General features: G+C 40.3%; 3 protein-coding genes across 8 annotated transcripts; 2 read left to right on the top strand and 1 right to left on the bottom strand.

Annotated features, from left to right (window-relative positions):
* The first annotated feature begins 2,486 nt into the window (after positions 1-2,486).
* On the top strand, positions 2,487-5,718 carry LOC126627187 (phosphoserine phosphatase, chloroplastic-like). Its single transcript, XM_050296625.1, has 8 exons — positions 2,487-2,614; positions 2,722-2,959; positions 3,310-3,442; positions 3,523-3,630; positions 4,524-4,617; positions 4,760-4,909; positions 4,984-5,037; positions 5,313-5,718. Exons 2-8 carry the CDS (start codon positions 2,728-2,730, stop codon positions 5,436-5,438), a joined length of 897 nt encoding a protein of 298 aa, XP_050152582.1. The 5' UTR covers positions 2,487-2,614; positions 2,722-2,727; the 3' UTR covers positions 5,439-5,718.
* A 729-nt stretch (positions 5,719-6,447) lies between these two features.
* LOC126625891 (DNAJ protein JJJ1 homolog) lies at positions 6,448-9,880 on the top strand. Of its 3 annotated transcripts, none has more exons than XR_007624500.1 (4): positions 6,448-8,208; positions 8,493-8,551; positions 8,689-8,906; positions 9,649-9,880. XR_007624500.1 is itself a non-coding variant. In XM_050295010.1 (3 exons), exons 1-3 carry the CDS (start codon positions 6,508-6,510, stop codon positions 8,744-8,746), a joined length of 1,818 nt encoding a protein of 605 aa, XP_050150967.1. In that variant the 5' UTR covers positions 6,448-6,507; the 3' UTR covers positions 8,747-9,105. The 3 variants fall into 3 exon arrangements, 1 of the variants encoding a protein (XP_050150967.1); XR_007624499.1 differs by having other exon boundaries at positions 9,643-9,880; XM_050295010.1 differs by lacking the exon at positions 9,649-9,880 and having other exon boundaries at positions 8,689-9,105.
* Positions 9,881-10,371: 491 nt separating this feature from the next.
* Positions 10,372-19,630, bottom strand: LOC126625890 (histone deacetylase 5-like). 4 transcript variants are annotated; one of them, XM_050295006.1, is made up of 15 exons: positions 19,336-19,626; positions 18,715-18,916; positions 18,286-18,432; positions 17,997-18,109; positions 17,474-17,685; positions 17,265-17,329; positions 17,014-17,184; positions 16,776-16,862; positions 14,839-15,069; positions 11,957-12,092; positions 11,757-11,878; positions 11,347-11,540; positions 11,062-11,194; positions 10,915-10,979; positions 10,372-10,764 (listed from the first exon to the last, which is right to left on the bottom strand). In XM_050295006.1, the coding sequence occupies exons 1-15, from the start codon at positions 19,521-19,523 to the stop codon at positions 10,596-10,598; spliced, it is 2,235 nt and encodes a 744-aa protein (XP_050150963.1). In that variant the 5' UTR covers positions 19,524-19,626; the 3' UTR covers positions 10,372-10,595. The 4 variants fall into 4 exon arrangements, with proteins under 4 accessions (XP_050150963.1, XP_050150965.1, XP_050150964.1 ...); XM_050295008.1 differs by lacking the exon at positions 14,839-15,069 and having other exon boundaries at positions 19,336-19,624; XM_050295007.1 differs by lacking the exons at positions 10,372-10,764; positions 10,915-10,979; positions 11,062-11,194; ... (1 more) ...; positions 11,757-11,878; positions 11,957-12,092 and adding exons at positions 13,701-14,489; positions 14,559-14,762 and having other exon boundaries at positions 19,336-19,630.
* Between the last annotated feature and the right edge of the window lie 290 nt (positions 19,631-19,920).

Genomic DNA, 19,920 nt, shown 5'->3' with positions numbered 1-19,920 from the left:
CTAACAAAATAATAATAGGCCCTGAGGTCTACTCTTTCCTAGATCATTCTTGTTTTAATTATTCCGAAATATTAGGCAAAGTGTTAGAAAGATGCATGTCATAACAAGCCTAGCGAGTTGTCGCCAGAATGCAGGGCATGACATGTCTTGACAAGCCATCAGCCCCACCATAACAAGCCTCGCAAATTATGGACAAAATGCATGGCATGTCATGACATGCATTCTTCCAACAATTTGAAACGCTTGTCATGTCGGGCTTTGCGGAATCGAGAGGATTGATAGCTTCGCGGTCCTGATCGGATCTAATCTCTTACGAAAATGTCTGACCGTCCAGCCGGTCGGAGTTCTCTATTCAATGTGCATGTTTTTCTCACCAAATTCATATGAAAATGCCTTGATTCACCATGCAAGAAAGGGATTAGGAGAATAATTGGTTATAGCGGTCATGTTTGCCCAGCAGCTTCCTTCTACTCCATTATTTTGGACTTGTGCATTGCATGCCTTATATGGGTTATATTCTGTGGAGAAAAGAGAAAGGGTGTGCTGGTTACGTAGGCTTTTTTTATTTATCTTTTTTCATAATTAGGCAAACGATTAGCAAAAATTACTTGATCCATCAACTATATGAAATTGATAGAATTTTACTTTGCAGCACAAAGTTTCCACTTCAACCAACCAGATGGGATTTGCTAATTTTGGTCATTAACTAAAGATTATTCGTTGTTAAGCATAAAATTTGTCGTTCAGTTGGTTAAGAGATTCATGAGTGCATCTAATTGCTGCACTACCTCAGGACGTGTATTCGACTCCCCATTTCTCATAGTAAAACAAGGTGATAGAAAAAAAAAAATCCTTTGTTGTCATGCATTTCACCCTAGAGATGCATAATTACCAGAAAGGATCTTCTCCGAATCCCTTCAATCCAGATCCTCTGGATCTTCAAGATCGTGTGCAAGTCTTGCCTTGAGTAGGGCCGTAAAGCCATCCCAGCTTCTTCTCCTTCCTTGAATAGGGTCGTGAGCCATGAAGCCATCAATCGCAACCTTGCCTCAAACAGGATCGTCTTCCAAGCCATTCGATTTTCGATTGAACGGACATGACTGAAGGATCTAGAGAATCCAGATGAAAGGAACATAGAGAGGATCATGTTCCCATATTACCATATATGCTTTCATACAGAACAAAATAAACACAATTAGCCTGACTATTTTGGACAGCAGATCGGATCAAGATCTTGCTCATATAACTCATGCCAGATTAGGATGTGAAAAAAAAAGAACTTAGTTGTAGTTTGTTCATTCAAAATATCAATTTTATTTTTTACATAAAACTTATTCTAGCTTTTCGTTCGTATAATCAAGTAATTTTTCACGAAACACTTTGTCTTCTAATAAAAATCGATGCGTGTCTAATAAAAATACCTCTAGCAAAAACACTCATGAGTAAAAGTATTTTATTTAAAAAGTAGACTCAAACGAGCCATCTTTCGATAAGAATCAAAATCAGAATTACAAGTAGGGGTGGGCATAAAAACCGCCAAACCGTAAAACTGCATCGAACCATATAAAAAAACCGAAAAGAACCGTGTTGACTGGAAAAGTCAACTTTGAGTCAAAAACCAAACCGGACCTTTCAAACCAGTTCCGGTTCCGGTTTTGAATGAATAAGAACAGGCCAGAACCAAACCGAACCGTTTTATTAATAATAAATAAATAAATTATATATATACACACATGACATGGTATAATAGGTTGAAAAATTGTTTCACCAAGTTAGTTTTGCTGGAGTTCCCCTTGAACAACAAACTTCAGGGAATAACCTGGAGGAGTCTGGGAGTTCTCTGCCATTTCAAACAAATTGGCAGGTATTTAATAGCTTATGTGGTTTTTTTTTTAATCTGTAGTTGGCATGCTCCTTAGCTTATATCATTTGGGCTTATTGATACAGATAATTGCTGAAATGAGGTGCAATGCTTCTTCCATGTGTATGCGGCATGCCCTGGGTTTTTATGTTTTATTGGCATGCTCCTTACTTTTATACTTGAGATTTTTTACATATTTTGGTTTTGCTACTTCTCGGTTCCCACTTAATTAGTTTTACTGTTATATTTGTTCTTTGGTATCTGTCTTCCAACTCTATTTCAATAATTGAGTAAGGCTACTATCAAATGTTATATTGTCTCCATTTACGCTTAGTATTTGGAACCGTAAACCGGCAAGAACCGAACCGGACTGGAGTAGACTGAACCGTACGGTTCTAGTAATAAATTTAAGTAAAATCGTACCGAATCGAACCATTGATATTTTTCGGTTTCGGTTCTGGTTTAGGTGTGGAACCGCACCGCGCCCATCCTTAAGTAAAGTTGGACTGGGTTGACCCATAAAAATACTGGGTTAGTTGGGCTGACCCATCTTGTGGACCTAAGTTGGGTTGGGTCTTGACCCACCATCATTGGGCTTAAACTCGCAACACCCCATTTCCAAAAACATAGACAGAAACTACGCCACCACCACCAACAACATGACAGAGATTCCCACCAACCATTGAAAGGGTGGGAAGGAGGGAGTTCCAGAAAAATCAACAGCAAAAGAGGGATCTCAGAAACAAAGCAACGGTGATTTCCAATTACCCTTTTTGTGTTCTTCCCCATTTATGTTTTCAAGTTTTGGTTCTTAAAGGATATTTCTTTATGATTATTGTTTGATGATTTGTTGGGTGCAGATCTTCATGGAGGGATTGGTGGCTGCATCGTCGCGAGTCGCTCCAGTTCGTATTCATTTGAGGCAGAAGCATCTTTCTTTTGTTTCTGCATCTTCAGTGCTATTTACAAGACGTTTGTATCGAAACAGAGGACAAGTTGGAATGAGACAACATCCCAAATTACGGAACTCGATTGCTGCTTCAGCTCAACCATTAGAAGCCACATTGAGCCCTTCTGGCAACAGGCTACCATCCAAAGGTAATGTGGTTGATTGAATCTGGGAACTTGTATTTGCATCCGGTGGATAATTTGTTTGAGTAAAAAATGCGTATCTAATATGGTAAGTTTGATTTGTGGGAGTAGAAAACTTGTCTTAGAAACGTTACGTTTAGTTGGTAGAAAGCGTGACCGTATTTCTTTTGGGATCATCGAATCGATACACTGAAAATAAGTATGAAGTTGATGTTCAGACACGGGAGAATAATTGAGTATGAGCTTATCGATTGACAGTTGAGATTTAAGAAAATAAAGAGCTAAGTTAAGTTCAAGTCTTGAGAATTTCAGAGCCATGTGGCCTTGGGTGATGGTTGTTGTTTTAATGTCTATAGAGGTTCTTGATGTATGGAGAAATGCTAATGCGGTGTGCTTCGATGTGGATAGCACGGTTTGCCTGGATGAGGGCATTGATGAACTTGCAGAACATTGTGGAGCCGGAAAGGCTGTTGCAGAATGGACTGCTAGGTTAGAGTTGTTACTGGAATTCCTTTCATTTGTTCCGTACTCTAGGATTTTCGGCTGACTGCAGTTCTTATCCTTGACAGGGCAATGGGTGGTTCGGTACCTTTTGAGGAGGCTTTGGCTGCTAGACTATCTTTGTTCAAACCTTCCCTATCTCAAGTTCAAGATTTTCTCGAAAAGAACCCCGCAAAGTATGATGACTCTAAATTGTCTTGACTGCATGCCGGCTTCATTTTAATTGTCTTTAGTTTATGTTGCCTTCTTGTTTGCTTAATTTCGGCATGCCTTTTAGTCTTGTTAAACTTATTGTGCTTTTTATAGACTGAAAACACAAGTTAGGACTAGTTTAGGATGAAAATATTTCAATTATTAACAAAAGATGGATGCGAGATATTCACATGATATCATATAAAGAATAGGGCTGTAATCCTGGATTATTTTCTTTCGTATCTGCTGCGAGCTGCTGCTTTACAGCAAACAAACACATTATTTGGTTAAGTAGATTCGATTATGTGCTATTAAAGTTTGTCCTCTTAGTATGTGCGTTGTACCGGGCTATCCATTGCTTTTATTGTTTTCCCCAGTCTATTTATTTATATTATAACATTGTCAGCTTGGGACAATGTCGACTGCCATGTCTGTCATATCTAAACATGAAAAGTTTTTACTTGAAATCTTCTGTTGCACTGTTTGAAGATTTCTTGTGCACAGAACAAATTCAGGTTTCTGAAAATGGACATAAAAAAGGGGGAATTAGAGGGAGTGACAGAGGGTGGGAGGGGGAGGGAGAGAGATGTACGTTGTAAGTGTCCTTGACCTGGAATTCTGAAGTTGAGTAGAAGTTTTGGTGTACTTCTTTCAAGCCAAGCCGTTGAGTATAATGGCCAAATTCTAAACTGTCCTACCGACAACAAAGATTGCTTCTGGATTGTTAAGCCAAATAATGACTTTCTAATAGTTACTTCTAAGGATATTGGTAAAAGCGTAGAAATGAAGTGATTTAGGGTCTGCTTATTATTTGTACTTTTGGCAATTTGATGACCAAAAATTTTCTGAAACTAGTCATGGTGTTAATTCTATGTAGGCTTTCTCCTGGCATAGTTGAGTTAGTCAAGAAGCTGAAGGCTAAAGGCACCGACGTTTACCTGGTCTCTGGAGGCTTCCGTCAAATGATCAAAGTATGCTGTTGAATAACTTAACGAGTGTCTTTGTTATATTGCTACTTTGCTTTATCTCTTTTATCATGGCAGTATATAGCCTGTAGCGGCTATATACTGTTTGGAACTGACAATGTTTAATACTAAGTAATTTCTTCTGAAGCCTGTAGCGGCTATTCTTGATATACCAACTGAAAACGTGTTTGCTAATCAACTACTGTTTGGAACTTCCGGAGAGTTTCTGGGGTTTGACAAAAATGAGCCCACTTCAAGGAGTGGTGGAAAAGCCACTGCCGTCCAACAAATAAGGAAGGTTGGTTTTACCGGTTTGCTCAATGTTTTCGTTGTCAAGTATGTTGCCAAAGCTGATTAAGACTGGTTTTCCAGGCTCACAATTACAAGGAATTAGTCATGATTGGGGATGGTGCGACTGATCTCGAGGTAATTATTCACTCAAACGTCCAAACTTTAATCCTTAAGCAAATTGTGTTTTTGTTTTCCGCCTCTCGCATACTATTAAATGTAACAGCTAAAACATAATCATGCTCAACGAGCCTTGAAATATAAGAATTCTTTACCAGTCTGATATTCTCGGGCATAAGAAGGGAAGGATCGGGATTATTTCATGTACGATCTGTCACTTAAAGAGAACTCTTTCAGGCTGGTTAAGCTTACACATGAAACTCTCATCTAATATCATTTGTCTCTGCATCCAGGCACGCCAGCCCGGAGGTGCTGACTTGTTCATTTGCTATGCTGGCGTTCAACTACGTGAGGCTGTTGCAGCAAAGGCTGATTGGCTTGTTTCCAATTTTCAAGACTTGATACGTTCCTTGGATTAATTCAGCCCGAGATTATACTTTATTTTGTAGTATTGTTTCTTCGTTACGCTGCCTGCGCTGCTGCATCAGTATAGTAACTGTAACATTCTTCTAATTTGTACCGCGTGATATGCTTTCCGGCGTGTAAAACTCGTCGGAAGATGAATAAGGAAGTGTGTATTTGGGTGTTTGGTAGGAAGCTGTGTGCGAGTGAAACGATTGTAGTGTGAATTGGAAAATACTACACAAAAGATGCTAAGGTTAAAGTTTATATAAGTTATTGGAGTATTTATACGTTCAATTCATGTAGAATAAATACATCTTATATATAGGGAGAACGAGTTACGAAACCCATCCAAGCAAGATGATTTCTGAAATTGAAAATCGACTATAACCCTTGAATATGAGATCCACAAGTCAATATCGTCATTCCTTAGAATTCAATCAAAACTTTTGTTTTGACACTTGCTACTCCATGCGATTCTTACATGGAGGAGTTAGTGTCGTCTTATCGATCCTCTCCTTCAATTTTGTTTTTTGAGATTTCTTATTCTTGCTCAAGCACTCCTTGGACTCAAGTTCGAATCTCCTCATTTTCGTAGTTTAAATGAATTTAGTGTAATTATCTTATCGTTCGTCAAAGAAAAAAGATCATGAAATATTTCATGCTAGAAATTTAGACTAGGTCACTAATCAACCAATCATAATAATTCTGTATTGGTTCACCCCAAAGAAATCGAAGAGAGTGCCAACTTCAAATCTCTCACTTACAAATATAAATATATACACCACATGATATGAAAGCCATGTTGACGTTCCACGCCCACAAAATAAGATATTTAAGTTTTTAACTACGCATGTTTATTTCACTAAATATATAATGCAAATTAAATGTACTCGTGTCATATAAATTGTCGATTTTTTTAGGGGTTTGAGCCTTTGAGTTTGTTGTACGATTCATCCAATCTTAATCTCAGCGGGACTTCGTACATTATCCGTGTCCTTTCATACAAAGACATAAGTACCCTTGGTATAACTCAAGACGGGGAGCTGTCAAAATTCCACGATTTGGGCAAACATCTGAAAAAACATGGCGGCGTCGGAGAGGCGGTGCCACTACGAGGTTTTAGGTCTCCCCCGCGACTCCTCCGCCGACGAGATCCGGTCGGCTTACAGGAAGCTCGCTCTCCAGCGCCACCCAGACAAGCTAGTCCAGTCCGGCTTGTCCCAGTCCGAAGCTACGGCCCAGTTCCAGGAGCTGGCCCATGCCTACGAGGTCCTCTCCGACCCCAAAGAGCGAGCTTGGTACGACTCTCACCGCTCCCAAATCCTCTTCTCCGACCGCGGATCGGCCGCCTCGGCCTCCGGCTCCGGCATCCCTAATCTCTTCCCCTTCTTCTCCACCACCGTATTCTCCGGCTACTCCAACTCCGGCCGCGGATTTTATAAGGTATATTCCGATGTCTTCGACAAAATCTACGCCAACGAGCTCAATTTTGCTAGGAAATTAGGGTTAGGGTTGGACACCGTGCGTGAAGCTCCAGCGATGGGGAATTTAGAGAGTCCGTACGCGCAGGTCACCGCGTTTTACAACTACTGGGCAGGTTTTTGTACGGTGATGGATTTTTGCTGGGAGGACATGTATGACGTGTTGGCCGGTCCGAACCGGAAGTCGAGGAGGCTGATGGAGGAGGAAAACAAGAAGGTGAGGAAGAAGGCGAAGAGAGAGTTCAACGAGACGGTGCGGGGGTTGGCGGATTTTGTGAAGAAGAGGGATAAGAGGGTGATGGATATGATGCTGAAGAAGGAGGAGGAGAGGGTGAGGAAGAGCGAGGAGGAGAGAGAGAGGAAGAAGAAGTTGGAGAAGGAGAAATTGGAGAGGGCTATGGCGTATGAGGAGCCGGCGTGGGCGAAAGTGGAGGAGGAGGAGGAAGGAGGCAATGGGGTTGAGGAATTGGAGGAGGACGAGGAGGAGGAGAGGAGGAGGAAGGAATTGTATTGTGTGGTGTGTGGGAAGAAGTTTAAGAGTGAGAAGCAGTGGAAGAATCACGAGCAGTCGAAGAAGCATCGCGATAAAATTGCAGAGTTTCAGGAGTCAGTTGGGGATGAAGAGCTTGAAGTTGATGATGAAGACGTTTTGGAGGGAGAGGGTGAAGAAAGGGGTGAGCTTGACGATGTTGATGAATTAGATCAGGAGATTAGAGAGGGGTTGAAGATTGGGGAGGAGGAAGATGGGGTAGGAGGGAGTGATCAGGAGGATGAGTTGCGCAAATTTGGTGGTGAAAATTGGAGCGAAAAGGTTGACGAGGCAGTTGGGTTGGATGGTGAGGAAGATGAAGATGAAATGGATGTTCTCGAAGCAATGGTGACCGGGCGAAAGAGTAAGAAAAAGGTATCCTTTAGGGTTGAACCTGAGGATATCTTGGTTAACGATATTCGTGTGGAGAATGATGACGATGATGCTGAGTTCATGGAATATAATAACCGGAAGAGTGCAAGAAGGAAAGGAGGAGCTAGGAAAGAGAGGAGTAAGAAGAATGGCGGTGAAGCTAATAATGTTGATAAAAGTGAAAACAACGGTGGTCAGAATGAGGAGAGTAATGAACAAGATAATTCAACTATGAAGGAATCCACATCTCATTCTGTTGTGGAAAATGAGAGTATTGATAAAGGGGATGAACTGTCAGCACGAAAGAAGAAGAGCTCAAGCAAAGCGGTCGATAAGAAAGAGAAAGTGAAGAAAGAGGCAAACGACAAATCAAAGAACTCATCTAAAGGGAAGAAAGCTAAGGTAAAGTTCTTGCTTTCTGAATTCGCTTTTCTGCCTCACCAAATACCATAATGTGTATAATCTACTCGCTTGTTGGGTTTGTAACCTTGAAACTCAGATTGAATGCTTATATCCTAACTGCATGTATTGTATGTTCAAAATGCATTATCGGAAGTTTTTTGTTAGTTGTTACATCCGGGTGCTTTATTTAACTACGGTTAGGTCTCATTGGATATTTAACTTTTCCACATAATATGTTTTGGTACTTATTATTAATGAGATCTAACAGTTGTTAAATCAAGCAGGGAGCATCGAAGAATACTGGCAATGTATGTGATACATGTGGAGAGGAGTTCGAATCAAGGTAATTATGTTTCTTCTGATGCAATGTTGCTTCCACTTCTGGTGATCGGCCTTGACATCTGATTGGCAGTTATGTACTGCTGCTATACATGATATTAGATATTGATTAGTTGTATTTGGATGGTTTTATGATGACAGAAACAAGTTACATATGCATTTGGGTGACACTGGACATTCGAAGCTGAAGTATCGATGAGGGAACAGTTGATGAATATTAACCGGGTGTGATTAAATTGTCAACCATAGAAAGAGCATTGTGACATTGGTCGGCAGCAATACATTCATTTTGATAAGTTACAGAAATAGTCAAAGATCTCTGCAGGAAGCATTCCATTCTTTTGGGTAAACAGATACAGGTACAACCACCCTCTTTTATCATAAAGGGTATGTATCTGAAGCTGTCACCTTGTTTGGTTCATAGCTTTTATGAATTCAACTGTGTGTGCTCTCAAAAGGAATGAAATTGCTTAACATTTATTTTCTTGTCAAATTGCAACTTGTATGTTCAGACAATGGCATTTTTTGTTTTCAAATAAAAGCGGTTTATCTTGCAAACATGTTGTGGTTGGGAGGTTCGAAAATTTTATTGGACTCTCTTTGGGATGTTGTTTAAGCATTTAAGTTGATGATTTCATATGGCACAAAGTGTGCACTCTGCATTGGGTATAACATAAGGTAGAATTAAACGTAGATGTAGAACGTTTAGAAACTAAACTGTTTAGAAACGTAGATGTAGAACGTTTAGAATTAAACGTAGATGATAAAAAAGGAGAAGTATTTTGTGCAAGATAATTTGGTGGCAGCCTCCACTTTGTGATGAAGAACTACAACAATAGTAATCTTTTTGCTATCGTAGAAGAGAGAGTGAGCGTTGATCTTCATCTCGTTATAAAGCATGTAACTTTAGTAACGTCTTTGTAAAGCTTGTGTCGACTGTTATTTCAAATTGTACCGAAAATGTGAGAGGGAAAATTTATCTAGTGGATGTGGTATTTTCCATAAATTTGTCTACCGTTCTGTTTCTCATGCAATGAATGTCTGACTCGATAGCAAACAGCTTTTCGGATTTCCATCTAATATCGGGAACTTTAGGTACAGCGGCTGGCTGGATGCAGTGCTGAAAGGTGCACAGAGAATGTTCAGCCCGTATGTTTATGGAAGTGAAATTTATTGGAGAAAACGGATGACGTCTACAAGGGGTGGCTTATACGAAAACTCTTTCCCAGTTCAAGTGTGTTGTGAGCTTGATATCATGTAATTTGATAGTGTTATGGATATTTTGATGTAATATGGATACGTATACAGAGTGGAGAAGGATTTAGTGATGTGAGTTGAAGCCGTTGTAATAATTTTTGCAGGAGAGAGTGCCCAAGGTCTCCGATTTTTAGCGGCGGTCTTCTAGTCGCTGTTAAAGTTTGTTTTGCAACAAACTTAAAAGCGGCGGTATGAAAATCGTCAATAAAAATATTTTTAGCAACATATTTAGCGACGAAACTTTACGCCACTAAAACCTTTACCCTTGTTAGGAAATAATTTAATCGCTAAAAGTTAATAAACCGCTGCTATATCTCGAAAACCGTCGCAAAAAACATGCTCCTGTCATTTCTTCGAAAAAACGCTGTTCTTAATGTTTTCAGGCAGACATTTAGTTTGCCACCCCTGAAATACTACTGGCCAACTTCTTCACACCCTGCAATAAACTGTATTGCACCTTCGGACCCAAACCCTGCAAAATTAACAAATCAAAAGCGAAAAGTGATCATATTTTGTGCGTTATATCTTTTGAAGTTGAGTTCTTGAATAATAAATACTTGTGAACAATAGTAACAATTGATAATCTTAATTTGATAATCTGCTTAGAGGCAGAGAGACTAATATGATCCATTTCAACTTTTTAAGGTGCTAACTACAGTATCAATATTAACGTCTAGAACATCTCAACTACGTTACACGTTTGGCCTTATGAAGGCCATAAATCTCCGTTTCCGGCATAAGGAATTATACAAATGAGCTAGATTTACAAATGCTGAGAGGATGAAAAGTTGTCATCCCAATGGTTTAACAGAAGCTTCTGTTAAGTAAGCCATAGCCGCCTCCTGTGAGAGTTGTTTTCCTTCCACCAAGCCCCTCGCTATTGTGTTGACGTAATTTTTGGCCGGAGCACACAACGGAAGCTCTCCGGATTTGTAGCCATCCATTTCTGATTTTGTACACCTGCATATTATTAAATGAAAGATGACCAAGGGGATTGAGTTCTCACTACCTGTAAAGATTTAACATGTAAATCGACAAGATAACACTAATGACAAAAAAGAAAACAGAAAAATGAAAGAGAAGATGAAAACTGAAATCTTTGACGCATACGTCATTGTTAGTATTGGAATATCATGCTCCTTGCCCAAGTAGACAACATTACTGTACCAACACTCCTGAAACAAAATTGAGCACATCCATAGCGTAAGTGTAGCAGTTAATCATTCTAAAACGAGGAGGCATATCAACTTCAGCTACCTTTAGGTGAACCTGTAGAGAATGAGGCTCCTCACGAGTGACCGAGTCTAAACCAGTCAAGTCAAACAAAGGAGAGTTCACAGGAAAACTCACAACGTTTTCCTGGACCAATACATCGTTAAACTGCTCAAGCCTGCGAGAGGAAACCAAGTTTAAAATACAACTACGCCGGAATCAGGCAATTGGAGAATCAATCTTTTTAAGTGTCATGTTTGAAAGAAAATGATTTGTACAAAAAGCTGCAGTTAAAACAATAGGACAGATTTGAGTGACAAGAAAACATACGTAATTCTATACAGGCACATATAAGCCTTATCCTGGATGTTGCTTTCGGGATTAAGGAAAGCGACCCCTCCAGGACCCCATGTATGTGTAGATTCACGACCAAAGAACAAGCGACGAGGGAAAGTCTTCCACACAATCTCCTTTGGGGGAGTTTTGTCCGCACAACCAGGAAATGGCGTTTTCATACCTTCCATCTGAAAATCATCTTGTGGATGTCAACATTTGTATATGGTGGGAAGAAGAGAAGAGACAAGGGAAAACAAGGGCAGTATCACAGTATTGATTATCTAATATCCATGATACTATAAGCTTATAACCAAACCGCTGTCAGCGAAATACTGAAGCTCATAATATGTATGTTTCATATTCAACAATGATATTAAACAAAAGTTTTTGGGATTGCATATTACCTGTCCACCTTTAATATAGCAGAGAAATCTTTCCAAACACAGATTTGATCCGAAAGAGGCATACCAAATATCGACCTTTGAAAGCTCTGACCTCCAGGTGCAAGAATTACTTGCCACATGATCTGGATTAAGTTAACAGCTCATAATATGAACTAAAACAAATAGTGAAATCAATTCCTAAATCTCAGTTATCAATTTACCTTCAATACTTCCGTCAACTTTCAACTTCGAGAAGGGCTCTATAACATCTTGAAGAACATCCTCAAGATGTGTAGATATGATTTTTGGATCTTCGTTGTCCTCCGCTTCAGAATCAGAGCTTGAGGTCACAATATACTAGAATTGCAGAACAAGTATCTCAGAAATGTTTGTGGGGAAGAAAAGAAATAGAAGCCAAGTACTGAGAGATATTCGAGTGTTCAAATAGAATTATTAACTACCCAACCAGAAGCAATATACAACTGTTTGGGCCCAAAATATTGTTTTGGGCCGAGCTTAGAGTCAAGCTTTGGTCCAGTTACATTCATCTAGAATCTTATCATGGGCCGTCCAATCAAGGTAGGCCGAATCCTATTACGAAGAGGTTTGGTTTGGATAAGGGTGAGTTAGTCGAATCCTAGTGCAACAAAGAGTCCTTAAGGCTCAGGATGCTGAGAATTAGGGGATGAATCTGGTTTGTTAAAGAGCTTGGTTCAAAGTCCTATAGGAATTAGGAATGGCCATAACCCGATCAGATTGGGTTGAGGAGTTCTAATCCTAGTCCATTTCTAGTTCGGCCATGAAGGGATTCGCTGCTATAAATAGAGAAGGGAGTGCATCATTCAAGCCCCTTCAAATCATCCCAGTGGCAACCAAAACCGCAAGACAAGGGTACATGCCACAAATTACGTAATGTACCAGAATGAGCTATACCAAAAAAGTGAAGACGGTCTGTTGCAATTGTGCCTCGGCCCGGAAAAGGCCGCCCAAGCTATTATAGAGGTACACAAAGGGATATGCGGGGCTCCTCAATCCGGAAGTAAAACACAGTGGTTGCTCCGCCAACACGGCTATTTTAGGCCGAGTATGTTGAAAGATTGCATTGAATACACGCGAGGTTGTGTACAATGTCAAATCCATGGGCCCATACAGAGGGTCCCCGCCGAATTACTTCACTCAGTCACCAAACCATGGCCGTTCAGAGGATGGGCCATGGATGTAATCGGCAAAATTACGCTGTCTTCCAGATCAGCAAAGCATGCATGGATACTCGTAGCAATGGACTACTTCACCAAGTGGGTCTAACCAAAGTCATACACCAAGTTAACTTCTAAAGAAGTCTGTATTTTGTAGAAGAAAACATCGTGACAAGATTTGGCGTACCAAAAACAATTATAACGAACGACACAATTTTTACAGCCAACAAGTTTAAAGAATACGTGGCGAGTTTGAAAATTGGGCTCAATCAGTCCACACCGTATTACCCACAAGCAAGTGGACAGGTCGAAGCAAGTAATAAAGTTTTATCGGTATCCTTGAGAAAATGATAAAAGAAAAGCCTGGAATGTGGCATTTGAAGTTAAATGAGGCATTATGGACATATCGAACTTCACTCTGATCAACAAAAGGGACGACCCCATATGCGTTGACTTAAGGACATGACGCGATGCTCAAGCTAAGCATAAACTCGTTATGAGTTATCGAACAAAACAGTTTGTTCAATGCCGAGTACAGTCAGGCCATGAGGCAAGAGTTGGAGGACTTGGAGGAAGCTCGACTCGATGCCTATAACTTACTAATGACACAGAAAAAAAATTGCCGAACGAGCTTATAATCGACGAGTTAGGCAAAAGACGTTCTGCGAAGGTGAATTAGTATGGCAAACCGTGTTGCCAGTAGGGATTAAAGACCCTAAATTTGGGAAATGGTCGCAAAATTGGGACGGACCATTCGTCGTCCACAAAGTTCTCGGCAAGAGGGCATACCACCTTAAGGATCGAACTGGTTTAGTTCATAAATTACCAATCAATGGGAAATTCTTAAAAAAGTATTATCCGATCACTTGGGAATCAAAGGGCGTACGAGCAAAATTACAAAGAGTCAATCAGCCTACAACTAAAGATAAAAGTCCTAAAGGGTCAAAGGAAGAAAAGCTTCAAGAGCGGCTTTCAGTTCTAGCCACCTTGCTTCGCCCATCGTAACCTCGGCCTGTCTTGTTCTTTTGTCAAGTTGTAGTTGATGTATCCGCTTTGCGCAAGCCACGTACTCTACCAACCAAGGTTTATTCGACTCAAAATCCTTTTCAAGCTTAGAAGCAACGGCCGACCTTTGATGTTGAAGTTTAGTGATTTGACGTTAAAGCTCAACGATTTGACGATCAAGGTTGGCCAATCGCTCATTCTTTCCCTTTATTGCCTCGAGCTCTGGTTGGATAGCTTCATAAGTGACCATTGCAGCCTTGAGGTCATCCTCTGCCTGAAGAGCCCTCTCGAAGGTAATGAAATATTGTCGGGTTCGTTCTAGGACAATAGACAAGTGAACGACACTCTCGTTGCTCAGAAAGCCGTCGGTTGCAAGGTCGTTAAGACATTCTCCTACATAATCGAGTCCTTTGCGTTGGAGGATTTGCGAGGCCGAAAGACACAGAAGCTCCTGTAGCTTGGCAAGGGCACTAGACTCAGCCACAGTTGCAGAAGGCCTAACCGTCTTGTAAGTGTTGGAGAGGAAGGCGTTGAGCTCGACCTCCCATGAAGGCTACATAGAGAAGAACTGTTAGAAAAATGAGAATTCAAAAGGATGGCAGAGAAGGAAGTTGTTTTAGACCTGCCGAAAAAAGACTTCGACCATGTGTGCTAGTTCATTACTCGAACCCAGAGAGCTTAATGGCCTAGCCCAATGTTTAAGGCAACTTTTAAATTCATGCAGCCGATGAAGGTTATCTACATTTAATGGCCACTGGGGTGACCAGGAAATATAAATAACGCCCTTCGGCGCATAGAATTTTCGATGAAATGAGCTATTGGGCACCTGGCATGTAATGTTTTCTTGGTTTAGAGTTCTTAAGGTTAGAAATTATTAATAAAAGAAAATGATTGAGCCTTACAAAAGTCGAAGTGACCTCCTGAGGAGGAATGAGATTTTGGTTCTGAGGATGAACCAGCATTTCTGCTTTCGCTTCTGGCTCGACTAGAGGCGTTGCTTCATGTCCCGAACCTACTTCGGCCGCAGGAGGGTTGACATGGCCAGCCGCCTCAACCGCTGACTGGGGACTGGTAGTTGGCAGTTCGGTCGATCGAGGGCACCTCACCAACGAGGGTACTTCACTCTCATTCTCCTGGTCATAAAAAAGGATTGTTCGTTACTTAGGAGATCTAGTTAAAATAAAAGAACATTATTAAAGAAAATGGTTGTAACTCTTCTTCCAGGACAATCACTGGAGTCTTTTTTAGATTTAAAGAAGGGTTTCTCTCGGCTGTGGTGGCCGCCTTCTCCAAAGCAGCGGCTACTAGGCCGACATCAGGATTAACGACCGACCCCGAAGTTGCTAGACCCTCGATCGATGGGCAACGACTGGTTCAACAACGGCTTGCGTGGTGGGTCGAACCTTAATCGCTTGATCCATCGGAGGGTTTTGCGGTACTTCCGTTGAGGCCTGGACGATAGGAGAATGGAGAGGGATACTAGGAGTGGTTGTTCCCGTGGTCTGACTTGAAATGACGTGAATTTCTTGCTCTCCCTTCTTTGCCTTTTTCTTGATGTGCTTTTGGGGCCAGACAATGTTGCCAGTTGCCTTTTTCTTGATGCGCTTTTGGGGCCAGACAACGTTGCCAGTTGTCTCAACTACCTAACCAGAAGCAATATACAACTGTTTGAGTCAAAAATATTATTTTGGGCCGAGCCTAGAGTAAAGCTTCGGTCCAGTTACATTCATCTAGAATCTTGTCATGGGTCGTCCAATCAAGTTCGGCCGAATCCTATTACGAAGAGGTTTGGTTTGGATAAAGGTGAGTAAATCGAATCCTAGTGCAACAAAGAGTCTTAAGGCTAAGGATGCTGAGAATTAAGGGATGAATCTGGTTTGTTAAAGAGCTTGGTTCAAAGTCCTTTAGGAATTAGGAATAGCTGAAACCTGATCAAATTGGGTTGAGGAGTTCTAATCCTAGTCCATTTCTAGTTCGACCATGAGAGGATTCGCGGCTACAAATAGAAAAAGGAGTGCATCATTCAAGCCCTTCAAATCAACACACAAATTGCACTGCGCAAAGCTTCTCAACAACCCTGAGAATTTTTCCTTTTCCCCTTTCTTCCCACCAACACATCTTCAGTTTGGATAGACAGCACTGTGAAGGCAACTAGCGACATCTTCAGTTTGGATAGATAGCACTGGAGCCGTAGAATCAGCCGACCGAGGAGCACCTTCAGTTTGGATAGACAGCCCGGCTTCGAGGCCGACTGGTTATTTATTCAAGTCCCGATCGAGAAGGATTTTCAAATCCTTGTTGGTAGAGGTCATCTCATTAGCCTTCTTGGCAAAGGTATTACCAGGTTACTAGGCACGGCACATTGAAAGACGAGTTTCATTTTATGATTGGATATTCGCAAGTACATTTTAGAGTTCGGCATTCTGACGGCCGAACCACATTTACTATCAAGACATTTATTTCATTCGAGTATTTGTGTCCGTATAGTCTGGTGCTAGTTCGGCGTGCTTATACTTTTACGAATATAATCACCATGACCAAACCCGGTGCCGACGATTTGTGAACTTCGTAGAACTAGCAGCCTTGTCTTTAGGCTCTAGAACCTGAAGGCCGAGACATGTTCCTTCCTCGGCTTGCAAGATCAAGAAGTCAGTAGAGTGCCCAACGCCGCATCAGCATATTTTACTTCCCGGCCAAGCTAGGCCGACTAGTTGGCACGCTCCGCATACAACCGAATGGCGTAGTTAACTTATTAATTACTTGGCCTGCGCGCCACGTAGGCTTGGTAGTTTTTAGGGTCAACAACAACACAATACTAATGAGAGAAAAGGAAACATACCGAAGCTGGAGGAGTTGTTTGATTGGTTAGCGTCTCTGGTAATTTATCTGCAAGTGATGGCCAGAAAGCACTTAGTTTCCGGCGAACCTGGAAAAAAAAATACATATGCATTAAAGAAACAAAGAATTGACTCACAGTAAATAAAATCAAGTAGAATTGAGTACAAGGAGAAATGGATAACCCAACAGAAAGTACAGGAAAAACATTAAAACAAAAAAGGTACAAAATGTTAATATACCGCTTGTATCACACGCCATGTAGACTCAAATGGGTATGCCTCCGAAGACCCATGAATAGGATTGTCGTCCAGCAGAACTTCAACACAAGAAAGAGTTGAACTTGCAATAGACTCGAGATTGTATCCTCCTTCTAAAGCCAACACGATTTTTCCGTTGGCAAAACTCATCAACTGAAAAACAATAAAACTATGTCAAACATCATACAATAATCAAGGCCTCATTAATGAGAAAAGAGAAACTGTAAAACGACCTTTTTCAACATAACTGCGTATCCATATGGTGTGACACGACAGCCCCCTAGAGGATCACCCGCAGCTGTTTCAACAAATTCGAAAATTAACAGTTATGATACTTGAATAGATACCAAAGATAAGTACTACGACAAGCAAAACTTTCCACACAATAAAATGAAAACTCATTCTGCAACCTGCATTAAACAGAGAAAGTTTGCCCACCAACCTGCATCAAATCCTGCAGAGACTATAATTAAGTCGGGATTAAACTCCTTGGCAACAGGAACCAAAATATGGTCCCAAACTGCAAAATAGTCTGCGTCCCCACACCGGCCATTTTCCCAGGGGACATTAATGTTGTATCCTGCTCCAGGTCCTTCTCCAATCATCGTATAGAAGCCATCACCATTAGCTGGATAAAAACTTCCAAACTCATGCCTGAAAAAAGCACAACACCATCCTGTCATCAGAATTAGGAACTTTGATCTTATGCAAGACAAGTCAACCAAACAAGTTACATACTACAAGCTCCAATGTGATAACTTTTGATACAATGATAGAAGTTAGAAATTTTAAAATTACAGAATCCTTGAAAAGTGTAAATAAAAAACCTTATAGGAAACTTAAATTCAAGAAAAGAACAAAGCACTACATGATGGAATCTAACTTCAACTTTGTTATGTTAAACATAGGCTTAGAAGATCAAGGAAAAGGAAAAGAACAAGTATCAATTCAAAATTCTGGCATACCTATGAACCGAGAAGAATAAAACACGAGGATCCTTCCAGAACATCTTTTGAGTACCATTACCATGATGCACATCCCAATCAACGATTAAAATTTTGTTGATACCCAGTTCTGGCTGTCAATTAGAACATGTGAATATGATGCCCTTAGGTGACAACCTTATTAATAAATGCAAAAAACAAAGTTGAATTTTCAAAACAATTATTCCACGTTTTATAAATAAAATAAAAGGAAACTGCAAGGCTCAAAAGTTAAGTTCTAATTTCTGAATTACTACAAGGCATGTCATACTTTTTCATTTAAAAGGACACTTGCTGCAATAGCTACATTGTTGTACAGACAAAATCCCATAGCTTCGTCTTGTTCCGCATGATGTCCTGGAGGCCTAATGATAGCCATGGCAGAATCCAGTTCGCCTTTGGCAACTCTTTCCGCCACCTATTTAAGGAAACACCCATAGTTAGGTTATACAAATTTGAAATGTAACACATAAGTTATTTGCAGGAGACACACTTAGACTGAAACTGTATGAAACATGTGAAAGTAGCTTCATTTGTAACTGATTTTGAAATTGCAATAAAATTGCGAATCGTGGGTTGAATTCAGAAGGAGACAGGATCATGAAATTAACAGAAATCGACAGTTTCACATATTTTCGTTGTGTAACAAAAATCTACTCAGCACTTCAAACAAGCACAAGTTCAGGCCCACAAGAATTACCTCTATGGCAGAGCCCGCAGCAAGGTAGGCAGCTTCGGATGATCCTTCATTGAGATATATGGAATTGAATTTCGATGCAATCCGGTTTCTCCGTGAATTAAACTGTTTGGAGCTTATATTCCTAATCAGATCAACATGTTTTTTGGTGTGTACTGACAAGATATGCTTGTCTTCTGCTTCTTTTGCTTCCAAAACAACACACCTGAAAAAAATACAGATTTCGAAATATCACCAACCTAGCAAATATCTTTCATACACAAGACAATTTATTTATGCTCAAATCCCATTTTATATTATAGCCCTGTTATTGTAAAGACGAAAACTTTAACCTGGAAAAAACTTTGAGAATCAGTTTCCCTTAAATTCCAAGACAACGTATGATTGCATTTGAGCACCATACACAAGAAATTAAGTTGATTCTATGGAATTCACAGCAGTAAATGCAGCAGCTTATAAAAATTACTGGGCTTTCATAAGCTAAATGAATACTAGTATTACACAGACATGTAAAGTTTTCTCCTCTCTTTGATTTTCCCTCGCTTTTCTTGTTATTTTCTCAGCAGCCAAACACTCATGTGTGTGTATACACACACAAACATATATATGTACAAATGTGTGTACCTCTGGGGAATGGCAGCTGATTGGAGCTTGTTCCAGATTGCCTTAATTCGATTGGGGTTTTCCGGATGAGGATCGCCGTCGGGTGTGGAGTGCTTACACATCCTCTCGTCGTACAACAATCCTACCCTCCTCGTCCTCTTCTGCTGCTGACTTTTGTTCTCACAGTCAATATCTTCAGCAACCTCCATCCTCTCTCTCCTCTCTGTGAGACCACGAAAGCAGGAAGGGGAAGAGTGAGGCAGCCAATCCGCTGTCTAGAAAACGTCAAAAATAAATTGCTTTGTTTTGCGTATCCCGATTTTTAACTACGAATAACATCAAGTATTATAACACAATTAATTAAAAAAAAAATTGTCAAATTTTTAATTAATTATATTATAACAATTATCGTACCGGAACATATTTTCAGTATAAAAAAAATGGGGAAGGATCATTGCCGGATCCATTTTTTTAAATTTTAAAAATTCCGTGATTGTGACTGTTTATCTTATATTATGCGATGAACAATTATAATCACAAAATTCCTATAATCCTCAAAAAAAAAAAATCCAACGATGATCCTTTTCCCAAAAAAAAATCTCTTCT

Source organism: Malus sylvestris, chromosome 6 (assembly GCF_916048215.2).
Source record: "Malus sylvestris chromosome 6, drMalSylv7.2, whole genome shotgun sequence".
Lineage (NCBI taxonomy): Eukaryota > Viridiplantae > Streptophyta > Magnoliopsida > Rosales > Rosaceae > Malus > Malus sylvestris.
This window is presented reverse-complemented; position numbering and strand designations above follow the sequence as displayed.